Here is a 14,085-nt window from a genome sequence, read left to right as displayed (position 1 = left end):
CGTCCAAGAAGCCCGGGAACTCCGTCAGGTTCCTGGAGGATCTCTTCTCCCTTGAGCGGCTCCTGACGTTGACCAGGCCGTGGGCGGGAACTGTCATAAACCGGCGCATACAACATTATTAAAACGTATAAACCAGTTCTGAAGACCTTCAGGACTATTAAGGGATTTAGGTCAATACACTGGTGCGTATGGGATTACTCTCGAATTTAAGCAACGATTCTAAGATTTCCTGGATTATTCTTATATATATAGACGATAACTGCAGACCTTGGGGCTCATGTTGGGATTAAGTGGATTATTACAACAGTCCTGGGATTGCAGCAGAGTTTCATGTGAGTTTACGATTATTGTGGAAACTAGGGATTATTTTTAGTATTTAGGGAAGCATCAGGGATTGTGAAATTTAAAATTTTACGTTAGGGTTTATACAAATAATGAAAGTATGATGGGAGAATATTGCATAATTTTGTATTTTATTCGAAGATTTATGTCAAAATTGGATGATTAGGGACTACTGTAAAATATAATATATTTGTATATTATTCAGAGAATTATTATATAATTTTTAGGAATTATATAATATTTTACGGGATTAAAGGATATAGGGAAGGCTATATAGGAAGATTAAAGGCTATTATTATATATGTGGGATTATTAAATATTTAATATGATTATTTTTTTTATTCAGAGAAATGTCTGGGATTTTGAGCCCTTTTAAAAGTTAAGAAAATACTGTAGGATTATGTAGCGTATCGTAGAGTGTAATGAATAACTTTATGATTTATGGAGAGTATTGTAGATTGTAGGGATAACTATAATTTAGAGGGAGTAGCGCTGATTTTAGCCATAACTTAATGGTTCATGGAGGAATATCCTAGACTGTAGGGATTTATGGATTGTTATATATATGAGTGGATTTCGGGGTTTGTGAGAGTAACACAAGTTAGACCAACAGGTTTTCTCAACAGACACAAGCAACTCGTGGACTTACTCCTACATAAAATAGATGACTATAAAAATGAATGATATATATTCAGAATTTTGTGGATTTATAAATCTGAAATTTTATATATACTCTGAGAAGAGAACTCCTTGTTGTGAGACACTCCGGGAACTTGACTCACCCTCCTGGTCCCCAAACAGGAACTTGAGGTCATCTTTGGTGAGCTTGACAGCCGAGTCCGGAGTCTGAGAAAAGGCAGACAACGTTAGATATTAATGATGATATTATTATTATTATTATTATAATTTTGTGTTTGTGTCTTTTATGCTATATTCCAGTTCCCTCACCCATGGGAGGAGTATATGTCACATGTGGGAGGTGTATTTCACATGTGAAGGGTGTATGCCGCATGTGAGAGGCGTATGTCACACGTAAGAGGTATATGTCCCATGTATAAAGTGAGAATGAGGCGTGAGAGGTCCTCCCTGGTCACATGAACTGTGGCCTACCTTGAAGCCGTGAGCCCCGAGCTGCAAGACCAACATGGCCGCCATCACCGTCAGCAGCCCCTGGCCCGCGCCACCGCCTTCCCTTCTGCCCCACCACCACCTGCTGCCCCTCAGCTCGGCCCACCGCTCCTGCATCTCGCCTCACTCACCACCATACCACGCCGGCGATCTCCCGCTGCGGCTCCGTCTCTGAGGAAGGCAAGGGGGGCATGGTTCGCCAGCTGCTGGTGGCGTCGATGTGACCCGTCCCACGTCGTCAATGTCCCGCCCTCCCCACATTATTATTAATTCATTACTAAAATATATGAAAGTTTCATGCTATGTTCCGCTGCCCTCTTCCAGTGGGAGGTGTCAACTGTTTCTTATCCGAAGGCTCGTAGATCTTACTCGACCATTTCAAGCAAAAGGAACAATTTGAAATTGGAGGAGACTAAACAAGAAGTGATGCTATGAGGCGTGTAAGAAATAGAGGCGATCTGAACGTCGTACACGACTTGGGAAACACACGTCGTACACCGGGAGAGTTGACGGACCTCGAGGAATAATTATTCTAACAGAACACGTTACGCTGCCGCCTGCACCAAATGATGCAGGGACTGATGTTAAAGTATTAATTATTAGGAGGAGTAGGATAGGCTCAGTATTCTTCCTATAGTGTTAGGTTGTCACGTGTCGTCACTCGAGGATGTTGCTACTCCAACACTCCGTCTTGGACAAGAACATGTTATACATGTTATACCTGAACATCACTGGCCAGTCTGTTGTACACCTTGTGAGGCCTAACACTCATGTTGATAGTTCCCAGGTGCTGTGTAGCACCACGCAAGGTCACAACACAGCACCCGGTCACCACACAGCACCCGGTCACCACACAGCACCCGGCCACAACACAGCACCCGGCCACAACACAGCACCCGGCCACAACACAACACCCGGCCACAACACAGCACCAGGCCACAACACAGCACCCGGCCACAACACAACACCCGGCCACAACACAGCACCAGGCCACAACACAGCACCCGGCCACAACACAACACCCGGCCACAACACAGCACCAGGCCACAACACAGCACCCGGCCACAACACAGCACCCGGCCACAACACAACACCCGGCCACAACACAGCACCAGGCCACAACACAGCACCCGGCCACAACACAACACCCGGCCACAACACAGCACCAGGCCACAACACAGCACCCGGCCACAACACAACACCCGGCCACAACACAGCACCAGGCCACAACACAGCACCCGGCCACAACACAGCACCCGGCCACAACACAGCACCAGGCCACAACACAGCACCCGGCCACAACACAGCACCAGGCCACAACACAGCACCCGGCCACAACTGTAAAGTCAGGTCAAGACAGCAGTGGGTCAGGTCACAGCACCAGCTGGCTCCCTCACCAGTAGCTGTGTCCTCACCAGCTGCTGAGATCTTACTGAGCTCCCTCTGTCTCCATACCTTCCTTTCCCGACATACCCCCTCTCCCTTCCTTCCCTCTCCCTTCCCCTCCCTCCTCTCCCCTCTCTCACCCCGTCATACTCACGCCATGGAAACACTACCACACTTATAATTCAATTATTTCCAAAGTAAACATTCACTTCAAGCACCACAAACCGTATTTACAAATATAATGTTATCTGTCCTTCAGATTAGGTAAAGAATACGCAAATTCAACATGTATTAATACTTAATATAGTTCAGAGGGTGGGCAGTACTAAGTGAATGAATGAACGAAGATTTGTGAAAACAAACTAAACTTATAAGCGAGGCGGAGTATCGACTTGGATTGTTGATCTGGCGCCATGACACCCGTGACGTCACCACTCGCTTTCTTTCAAGGAATTCACCTGAAGGTCATCATCTCTAGTGGCCTCGATGGGGACAGGAAGCCACAGGCTCATTAAGGATTCCCCACCCCCCCTACCATTAGTCCCAAGGGTTACATCTCGTTGTATAGTTGAATTCATTCTCGACTTACAATCGGGGGTCCCCCGGGTTCGATTCCCGAGCGGAACAAAAATGGTTAAACTCACATTCTTTTACCTAATGCACCTGTTCACCTAGCAGTAAACAGGTACCCGGGAGTTAAGGAACTGTTGTGGAGTAGCCTCCTGGGGGCACCTACAATGTGTTAAGTACTTTTAAGGTCTCGACAAGAAGAGCCTTGTCGAGTCTGGTTTGTTGTGTTGACAGTCTTGTGGCCCTCAAGCTTTCTTGTTGCAACCTGCTCTCGCACAAGACAGCACATATATGACTTATTGCTGATAGTCACTATTTCGCCTTATAAATAAATATATATGTGACATATTTTAAACCATATTTTTTTTCAAGGCACTAACTTTTTCTCTCAGTTTTATTAAACAATAGAGATTTTATACAAAATTTGACAATATCCTGAGTTAATTTACAATTTATTTTAATATTTTAGTTTCGTTTTATTATTTTTATAAAACTTTAATATCAATATAGGTATAGGTTCAGTAGTAATTGTAATATCTTAACATACTAAAAAGGTTAGGTTAGGTTGTGTTTTCTATTCAACTTTTCAAGGTAAACTCAAATATTCACAATAAATTAGTATGTCACATATGCACGTATTCATAAGCAAGATATTGAATATAAGCAAGTGCGAGAACGGGTTGCTTGGTAAGGGCGCACCGGGCAAGTGTTTTACCACTGCGCCACGGGGACAGTTACTCCTGGTGCGGCCAGTGTGAGTCACAGGTTCACTCCTGGTGTAGTGTGAGTCACAGGGTCACTCCTGGTGCAGTCAGTGTGAGTCACAGGGTCACTCCTGGTGTAGTGTGAGTCACAGGGTCACTCCTGGTGCAGTCAGTGTGAGTCACAGGGTCACTCCTGGTGCAGCCAGTGTGAGTCACAGGGGGTCACTCCTGGTGCGGCCAGTGTGAGTCACAGGTTCACTCCTGGTGTAGTGTGAGTCACAGGGTCACTCCTGGTGCAGTCAGTGTGAGTCACAGGGTCACTCCTGGTGTAGTGTGAGTCACAGGGTCACTCCTGGTGCAGCCAGTGTGAGTCACAGGGGGTCACTCCTGGTGCAGCCAGTGTGAGTCACAGGGGGTCACTCCTGGTGCGGCCAGTGTGAGTCACAGGTTCACTCCTGGTGTAGTGTGAGTCACAGGGTCACTCCTGGTGCAGCCAGTGTGAGTCACAGGGGGTCACTCCTGGTGCGGCCAGTGTGAGTTACAGGTCACTCTTGGTGCGGCCAGTGTGAGTTACAGGTCACTCCTGGTGCGGTCAGTGTGAGTTACAGGTCACTCCTGGTGCGATCGAGTCACTAGCTCAATCCACTTGAGATTAGCGTGAATCACGAGTTCCTTCCTTATCAACGGTCGTAGCTTCGTCTTACACGTCGAAGGCGAGTTGGGTGGGGCAAGAGGGTTAGTTTACTTTAAAATGACTTTTCTAGGTCCGACGATCTGGAGGCAATAGTTTTTTTCTGGCTGGAAATATGACGGTAGACAAGCTCAGATCAATATATAATAGTTTACCATTGATCATCAATATTTTAGTTTTCTATGATAATGTATAAATGTAAAAGAAAGCGAATAAGAGCACCATGAACCACTGTACAATCATCACTAACCTGCTTGGCTACAATAATTTACCTGAATGTACCTGATGGCCACCATCTTTAGTGGCTTCGACTGGGACAGGAAGCTGGCGGCTGGTCAAAAATCCCTTCCCCCCCCCATTATTCATTGGTATTTTTTCCCCATGAATAATAGTGGGGGACATAATGAAGCGTACCTTTGACTTCGGAGGAACAGAAGATAGTCCAGTGGTCAGCAAATGGTATACACTGAAAGAAGAGGTCGTGGAAGTCTCCTCCAACCATAACTTCAAGAACAGATATGACAAAGAACTCGAACGTCAGGAAAGTTAGAAAAAAAGGCTAAGAAGTGAGACACAAAGAACTAGAATTCCCTCCTAGTAGGCAGTACTGGTAAGCACCGTTAGGTCAGCCTCACCATAACCTAGAAAGACCAAACAGCCCACCGTTCAGCTAAGACTGGTACACCAATAAATGAGTCAGTTAAAGTCCATTTACCAATAAACTTAGCCAGGTTTCCTAGCTGAAGGCAGAACTGTCACTCATCCGGTTACTGGCCAGACCCAACGGTGCTTAATTTGATTGAGCGAAGAACGCACACATCAGGAACTTTTCCACGCCCAAGACTCCATCTTCATAGCTCTAGCCAGCACATGGTTGACAAGGAAGGAAATGGAAGGGTTGGGGATTTGTTGACAGAGCCCCATAAAGCTCATGGGGTTCGTATCCTGGTCGGGGAGGATTTACTGGGCGCAAATCCTTAACTGTAGCCTCTGTTTAACGCAACAGTAAAATGTGTACTTGGTTGTAACAACGATTCTTCGCGGCGGGGATCGTATTCCAGGGACCTGCCCGAAACGCTACGCGTACTAGTGGCTGTACAAGAATGTAACAACTCTTGTATATATCTAAAAAAAAAAAAAAGGTATGCCGCAAGCAAAATTTGTACGCACAACCATCGCAAATCTTGAACACAGGCGAAAGGTATTCAGAAATACTCAACACCTAACAGATCTGGGAGAGTACAAAACCTTTACATATCCGCACATCTCACAGAAGCACAGCAGAAATATGACTAGGAACTGAGAGACAAGCTAAAGGATTAAAAAAACACAATTAATATGATTTTTAAAGCTAAATATAAGAAGAGGGCAAGTGACCAAGAAAGCAGATGGAGGAGGGACGTAGGCCTTCACCAAATCAGAACTAACCATATATATCTCCAACGGCAAGCAGGCACAATACTAAAGGGACAATGTATGGAATAATAATATGCAGAATGCAGGAAAATTCCCTCCCCTCCCCCACGAGAAACCCCCTCTCACCCACCTAGAAACAGTGGCAGGAGTTTAAATTGCTTCTACACAAATACCAGATGTTTAGTAAATAAACTTGACGCAGAGTGCGCATGCGCTGAGGCTGAGAATCTCAGTATCATTGGTCTCAGCGAACCATTGGGACGAGAAGAAAGAACAGAACAACAGGACCAGGTGGCGTGATGCTGTGTATAAAAGAGGACTTTAATATAACCAACAATGATAAATTGAACACCATGGAAGCCTCAAAATCTGTATAATGGAACATACTGGCTGAACATAGAAGCACACTGAGAGCGGGAGTGAGCTACACAGCCACAGCAAACACAGCTATTGTTCTACCTAACGTTATAAATGTTGAACCTGAGACTCAAGCTCTTACACTGGAGGACTTTCAACACGAGACAATAGATTTGGGTGAATCAACCATCACACGTGTAAGGAGAACATTTTCTTGGCTCTATACAGGACGTCTTCCTCAAACAGCGTGTGACAGAGCCCACCCGAGGTACCAGCTTGGTAGATCACGGACTACCATCAGAAGAAGGCATCACCGATCATGTGCAGATCACTATTAAAATACTTCGTGTGATCATAATATTCTAAGATGGATTATATTACAGAAACTCATATCCAGAACAATGACTTTCTAGACTACCTTTGAGGAGACGATCATGGAATGAGAAAGAGGAATTGCAAAACACTTCCTGGAGAACAACCCAGCGGGTTTTCTTCCTATTGGGGAGTGTTGTACATGCTGCTATGGCGGTGTGTCCACTCACAAGATGAGTGGCGCTGCCCAATAAACTCGCCCCTCGGGGCAAAATTTATAATTTAATTTAAAAACTTCCTGGAGGAAGTTAATAGAAGATCAAGACGTGGAAGCATTACGGGAAAATTTCACACAGTTCACCACTGAACTCGTTCAAAAATACGTGTCAAGAACAAGAAAAAGAAAGAAAGAAAGATAATTAGATGGCTGACACAGGCAGTAAAAACAACTAAGTAAAACAACAGGGAACAACTAAGCGCAACCTCTAGAAAATATATCAATTCACAAAGAATCACATAGATTAAGATATACAGAAAGACATTACATTCAGCCACCTAGAAAATCAGATCAGACATAAGAAATTATGAAAGAAAACTTGCTCAAAACATTAAGAAAGACCCAAAGTCATTTTACGTCCATATGAGAAGTAAAGCCTAGACAAAAAACTGGGTTATAATTGATTATTAAAAGGCAGCCAATACTCTAAATGACTACTTTACATAATTCACACTAGACAGAGTAGACAACATCCCAATTCACCCACACATGTTTAAAGCAGAGGAAGGGAATGAATAAAGTGATATTCCCATAATGTGCGACACAACCAGGAAGAGCATTGACAAATTAGAGGTTTCGAAGGCTACAGGTGAATGTAATTCAGTCCAAAGTCGTAAAAGAACTTGACGATGAGCTGTGTCTACCACTGAAACTCCTTCTAGAAAATCTCTGGCTCGAGTTTCCCCTAGAATGAAAATATGGAAATGTCGCTCCTAATTTAAACGGAAAAAAGCCCATCAGAAAACTACCGGCCGACCAACCTAACCTGGCCTGAATTAATATCCTCCAAAGTATTCAATATTTCAAAGATTTCGATGAGATCAGCCTTATCATGTCTGGTTTGCAGTGTTGTTAGTCCTGTAGCCCCTCAACCGTTCCTGGGATGAGAGTTGACTTAATTCTGGGATGGATTTTGTCGCCCGTCTTGGACTTTCACCAAAGCAGACATGTTCACTTGGAGGTGTGGCCAGGCCTGGGGTGGTGGAGGACCAGCTGGGGGGGGGGCGTCTCTACTCAACAGTGTGGGTAAGACAACAGCCTCCCGCCCCCCCCCACCAGCTTACTACTCTATTACACTGAGAAATTGGCCCCGTTATGGTCCTGACACTGTAATTGGAAACGTCAGCTCCCCGAGGTAATCTTGGCTAGAAATTGGCTGTCACGATATATCCCAGACTCGCTACCCTCTCTGACCCCTCCTACCCCCCCTCACCCCCTCACCCCCTCACCCGATCCCCTTCCTGACTCCTCCTCACACCTGACCATCCTGACCCATCCTCTAGTCAGGAGTGAGGAAAAACAAAGGAATAATGAAGCAAGAGTAAATGTTGCAGTGAGAGGAAGGAGGAAATATAAGAGAAGAGAGGTGTGAGAGAGAAGGAAGGTGTGTGAGAGAGAAGGAAGGTGTGAGAGAGAAGAGAGGTGTGAGAGAGAAGGAAGGTGTGTGAGAGAGAAGGAAGGTGTGTGAGAGAAGAGAGGTGTGAGAGAGAAGGAAGGTGTGTGAGAGAGAAGGAAGGTGTGTGAGAGAAGAGAGGTGTGAGAGAGAAGGAAGGTGTGTGAGAGAAGAGAGGTGTGAGAGAGAAGGAAGGTGTGTGAGAGAGAAGAGAGGTGTGAGAGAGAAGAGAGGTGTGAGAGAGAAGGAAGGTGTGTGAGAGAGAAGGAAGGTGTGTGAGAGAAGAGAGGTGTGAGAGAGAAGGAAGGTGTGAGAGAGAAGGAAGGTGTGAGAGAGAAGAGAGGTGTGAGAGAACGGTAAATAATGGATAATAAAGTCTCCATCTCGCTGTGGATCAAGTATATTTTTAATTTTTTTCAAAATGAATCTCAGATTTTTTGGCCGCAGTTGTCGAGTGGAAGAGTCAACAAGGCTGGTGAGACACCGAGGTGGTGGTGGTGGTGGTGGTGGTGGTGGTAGTGGTGGTGGTGGTGGTGGTGGTGGTGGTGGTGGTGGTGGTGGTGGTGGTGGTGGTGGTGGTAGTGGTGGTGGTGGTGGTGGAGGTGGTGGTAGAGGTGGAGGAAGAGGAGGAGTAGCAGAAGGTAAGGTATTAGCAGCTTCTAAATTAATTCCCTACCACCAGTAACACTACTCACTCCTCAAGGACAGTGTTCACACTCAGTGCTGTTGGCCAGCTGTGTGAAATTCCTATACCAAGAAATAGAGACAAATAACGAAGCAGTTATTGTTTCCCTCTCAGTGTGCTCGCTCCTGCAAAACCAAATATTCAACAAACTATTTTTTGGGGTGTGTGTCTGTCGTGAAACGCTCCCTGTGAATTTTGTTTAAATTGGCCGAGAAGTGGAAACTGTTCAACAGTATTAACGCTTTCCAGTTTCGTCCCAATTAATTGGCAGTCGGAGAGCATTGGAACCTCATGATATAGTTTACATCCAGTCAGTAGGAAATATGATGGTATCCTACAGTTAGTATCTGGAGAGGACAACGGATATAAAGATGACGAAGTTTGTTGACCAGACCACACACTAGAAGGTGAAGGGACGACGACGTTTCAGTCCGTCTTGGGCCATTCTCAAGTCGATTGTGATGAGGAAGTAGAGACAGGCAAAATCGCCTGCATATGGCGAAGCTTATCTTACTGTGCGCTGTCCGGCAAAACCTTCCAGTCAGCTAAGTTTTACGGGTAGGCCATCATTCCAGGCGGAGGTCTGGAGGATAAGGAAAATCTATATTCCAGCAGAAGTTGGAAAGGGTCCGCGAGGTTCCCTCGGGAGACAGCGGGCGCCACAGGCAGGGCAACAAATAGATTTTACGCCGCCTTTCTTGACATTGCTTTTCCAGGGGGCTCCTTCCTGGTGGCTACCAGCCTAATATCTTGCAGGAGAGGGAAGGCAATGGCAGCACAGGTGGTGGTGGCGGCAGAGGGGTCCTCTCCTGGCTAGTTTTCACCCACTCTCTCAGTCATCTTTGCATAATATTCAGAGCCGTGCCTTATCTGCTTTCCTCCCTCTCTATGTCACGGCGGTGACTCTCCCACATGCGTACCACACTCTCTCTTTCTCTCCCTCTCACTCCACGGGTTTGTGTACTCTCATGTGTGGGGCCTCGAGTCATTACTTGAGGACTGTCAGCCTGTACGTGTCAGTAAGGCGCAGCAAGGGCGCCTTCCTTACCATCCTCTACTATTACCATATACCCTACCCACTACCATAACAACATACCCTACCCCCTGCATAACAACATACTCCCCCCCCCGTCAACTGACGTTCTCAGCATAGAATCAACTTATATTTACCTCTACATGGGTCAGTCCATCAGACAAGGAGCTGGCGTTGGTGTCCAAGTTCTCATCGTCACATATTTTCAAAGCCAAAAGATCTGAAGGGTTTATTTTAAAGTTTTATTTGATCTCGCTCCCATCACAATCGACTTGATAATGGTCCAGGACGGAGAGGAACGTCGTCGTCTCCTCATCAAATCACACACCAGAAGAAACATCTTCAGGTGTGTGGGGTTTGGTCATCATATCTTCAGCCACGTTAGTGTGTCTCATCGTCTGCTTAAAGTCCAATAATCGTGCAGTTTCCCCAGGTCCGGAGACCATGCAGTTCCCATGTTCAGAGGTCCTTCAGTTTTGAAGTCCAGAAATCGCACAATTCACAGATCCAGAAGTGTGCGTGCGTGTGTGTGCGTGTGAGTGTGCGTGTGTGTGCGTGTGAGTGTGCGTGTGTGTGCGTGTGAGTGTGCGTGTGTGTGTGTGTTACCGTGTGTTGGTTTGGTTTTGGGAATGAACGTCCCCGAGGCCCGGTCTCTGACAAGGCCTCCTGGAAGCCTCCTCCTGCGAGGTAATATATATATATCATATATATAATGGTTGGTGTATGAACAAGAGAGGTCTGGGCGGCGACCGTGCGCTCTATAATGAACCTTCGGCTCCATTTAACAATCTCTATTTATATAAATCCTTTTCTAATTACTTCCGAATCTGCTCCGGCGCTTCTCCGTCTCGGTTCGCTGTGGTTCACTGTGGTTGTTGGGGAGGTTATAACTGCCCAGCTGTCCGGTGGTTGAGGCCAGCTGTCCGGTGGTTGTGGCCAGCTGTCCGGTGGTTGTGGCCAGGTGTCCGGTGGTTGTGGTCAGCTGTCCGGTGGTTGTGGCCAGGTGTCCGGTGGTTGAGGCCAGCTGTCCGGTGGTTGTGGCCAGCTGTCCGGTGGTTGTGGCCAGGTGTCCGGTGGTTGAGGCCAGCTGTCCGGTGGTTGTGGCCAGGTGTCCGGTGGTTGTGGCCAGCTGTCCGGTGGTTGTGGCCAGGTGTCCGGTGGTTGTGGCCAGCTGTCCGGTGGTTGTGGCCAGGTGTCCGGTGGTTGTGGCCAGCTGTCCGGTGGTTGTGGCCAGGTGTCCGGTGGTTGTGGCCAGGTGTCCGGTGGTTGTGGCCAGTGGAGCACTCGGTGTTAGTGTGGTGCTGGTGCTGGTGCTGGTGGAGGGGGTGTTAGTGTGGTGGAGGGGGTGTTAGTGTGGTGGAGGGGGTGTTAGTGTGGTGGAGGGGGTCGTTATTGGCGGCATCGTTGTTAATGAGTATACAACCTGATCTTCATTACTTCCCAGCTGAGCGAGCAGGACGCTCCATGTGTGGGCTGGCCTCACTCTCCCACCAGCCCTCTCTCCTCACCAGCAGCCCTCTCTCTCTCTCCCACCAGCCCTCTATCTCCCACCAGCCCCCTCTCTCCCACCAACAGCCCTTTCTCTCTCCCACCAGCCCTCTTTCTCCCACTAGCCCTCTCTCTCCCACCAGCCCTCTCTCTTCACCACCAGCCGTCTCTTTTCCACCAGCGCTTTCTCCCGCAATATCCATCTCTCCCCACCACCAACCCTTCCTCACCCCAGCATCAGCTCTCTCTCCCAGCCAGCAGCCCTTTCTTCCCCAGCAGCCCTCTCCACCAGCAGCCCTATCTTCCCCCACTAGGTCTTTCTCCTTCATCAGCCCTCTCCCTCGGGGATGAGTGGACAAGAGCGCACATTCCGGTCCCTCTCCCCACGCGAGGACAGTGATGGCCGGGCCCCTGACAGGCAAAAGAAGGTTTTGTTTACAAGGAATTAGCCGTCGACAGCATGCACGTAGTGGGCAGTGTAATGGGGACATGTAGCCTGTAGGGTGATACAGCAGTCTCTGGGAGAACATGCAGCATGAGAAGGGTGATACATGTGATTCTGGGGGGCTACAAACTGAAGGGAGAGGGTGATACAACAGTTTCTGTTGGGGGGTGGGGGTGACTAAGGGAGGGGGGTGATACAGAGGGTCGCCAATGTTGTGAGGGGTTACAACATCGGGCAGGAAACACCTGGTTTGTTTACTAGCGAGAAAACAAATACTTTAGCAATTGGCAAGAAATTCTTCACCAGCACCAGCACCAGCAGCAGCAGCAGCAGCAGCAGCAGCAGCAGCAGCAGCAGCAGCAGGAGCAGCAGCAGCAGCAGGAGCAGCAACTTCCAAACATCGTGTTTATTGTTACTGAGAGTCGAACACCTCCAGCACTGTACGTAATTGAATTTGGCATGATGACACAATGGTGTCAGGATACAGAGAGTGTTGTTAGGATACAGTGAATGTTGTCAAGGTACAGTGAGTGTTTTTAGGGTACAGTGAATGTTGTTAGGGTACAGTGAGTGCTGTCAGGATATAGTGAGTGCTGTCAGGGTACAGGGAATGTTTTTAAGGTACAGTGAATGTTGTCAGGGTACAGTGAGTGGTGTCAGGGTACAGTGAAGGGTGTCAGAGAAGAGTGAATGATGTCAGAGTAGAGTGAGTGATGTTTGGGTACAGTGAGTAGTGTCAGAGTACAGTGGGTGATGTCAGAGTACAGTGAGTGCTTCAAGGTACAGTGAATGTTACTAGGGTACAGTGAATCGTGTCAGGATACTGCGGGAGGTGTGAAAGTACAATGAGATATATGTGAGAGCACACAGAGAGAGAGAGAGAGAGAGAGAGAGAGAGAGAGAGAGAGAGAGAGAGAGAGAGAGAGAGAGAGAGAGAGAGAGAGAGAGAGAGAGAGAGGTGAGAGCAAAGAGAGAGAGAGAGGTGTGAGAGCACAGTGAGAGAGGAACTAGACCAATATTTACAGAGGTCGTCTCTCACTCATGAGCTAATTTCCAGGTGTGTGTGTGTGTGTGCCCGGCCACTCTGCAGGCCGGATGGAGAGAGAGAGTGAGAGAGAGAGAGAGTGAGAGAGAGAGAGAGAGAGAGAGAGAGAGAGAGAGAGAGAGAGAGAGAGAGAGAGAGAGAGAGAGAGAGAGAGAGAGAGAGAGAGAGAGAGAGACGAAGAAAGATATGCAAGAGGATATATGTTAAAGTAAGACAGACCAAGCAGACAAGAACGACAGTAATGTACCAGAATAAGAGTAATGTACCAGAATAATGTACCAGAATAAGAATGGTACGCAAGTACCATTTACACCTGAGTGAAGGTCAGCAGTGTGCAGCAGCAGCAGCAGCAGCAGCAGCAGCAGCAGCAGCAGCAGCAGCAGGAGGAGGGAGGCGCTGCGTATCAGGTGCTGGTATGCAAAGTGCGCTAGCAAGTTGCAGGTAAAACGGGCACTAATGTTTACTGTGGCGAGGCCCCGGCCTGCGCCTGAGTACACACACACCACCAGGCTAACATTACACCCTGGTGAACCTCGCCCCTCTCTGTCAACACCCTGGTGAACCTCGCCCCTCTCTACCCACACCCTAATGAACCTCGCCCCTCTCTACCCACATCCTGGTGAACCTCGCCCCTCTCTACCCACACCCTAATGAACCTCGCCCCTCTCTACCCACACCCTAATGAACCTCGCCCCTCTCTACCCACACCCTGGTGAACCTCGCCCCTCTCTACCCATCACCCATAATCAGTGCTGCACCCACACTATTTCTAGTACACATGAGAAAACTGGTATACTAGACATTTATGTCACT

At 47.6% G+C, this 14,085-nt stretch overlaps 2 protein-coding genes across 2 annotated transcripts in view; one reads left to right on the top strand and one right to left on the bottom strand.

Moving 5' to 3' along the window:
- The window catches only part of LOC123755000 (A disintegrin and metalloproteinase with thrombospondin motifs adt-2), a 14,904-nt gene extending 12,013 nt beyond the window's left edge, over positions 1-2,891 (bottom strand). Inside the window, exons 1-4 of the mRNA XM_045737380.2 lie at positions 2,868-2,891; positions 1,453-1,641; positions 1,125-1,188; positions 1-90 (exon numbers count right to left, since the gene is read on the bottom strand). The exon at positions 1-90 is cut by the window's left edge and continues 209 nt beyond it. Coding sequence (XP_045593336.2) covers positions 1-90; positions 1,125-1,188; positions 1,453-1,587 — 289 coding nt within the window. The 5' untranslated portion in view covers positions 1,588-1,641; positions 2,868-2,891. The remainder of the gene's footprint in view (positions 91-1,124; positions 1,189-1,452; positions 1,642-2,867) is intronic.
- Positions 2,892-5,224: 2,333 nt separating this feature from the next.
- Positions 5,225-13,703, top strand: LOC138369338 (vacuolar protein-sorting-associated protein 36-like). Its single transcript, XM_069332575.1, has 4 exons — positions 5,225-5,366; positions 9,573-9,640; positions 12,534-12,671; positions 13,596-13,703. The coding sequence occupies exons 1-4, from the start codon at positions 5,225-5,227 to the stop codon at positions 13,701-13,703; spliced, it is 456 nt and encodes a 151-aa protein (XP_069188676.1).
- Positions 13,704-14,085: the final 382 nt, after the last annotated feature.

Source organism: Procambarus clarkii, chromosome 28 (genome assembly GCF_040958095.1).
Source record: "Procambarus clarkii isolate CNS0578487 chromosome 28, FALCON_Pclarkii_2.0, whole genome shotgun sequence".
Classification (NCBI taxonomy): Eukaryota; Metazoa; Arthropoda; class Malacostraca; order Decapoda; family Cambaridae; genus Procambarus; species Procambarus clarkii.
Note: the sequence above shows the minus strand (reverse complement) of the source record. Positions and strands in the feature narration are given on the sequence as shown.

Coding starts and splice junctions, on each gene's coding strand:
- LOC138369338 (XM_069332575.1), top strand. CDS start 5,225: ATGAAGCGTACCTTTGACTTCGGAGGAACAGAAGATAGTCCAGTGGTC. Junction 5,367..9,572: donor AGAACTCGAACGTCAGGAAA/GTTAGAAAAAAA, acceptor GTTTACATCCAG/TCAGTAGGAAATATGATGGT. Junction 12,672..13,595: donor GAACACCTCCAGCACTGTAC/GTAATTGAATTT, acceptor ACCTGAGTGAAG/GTCAGCAGTGTGCAGCAGCA.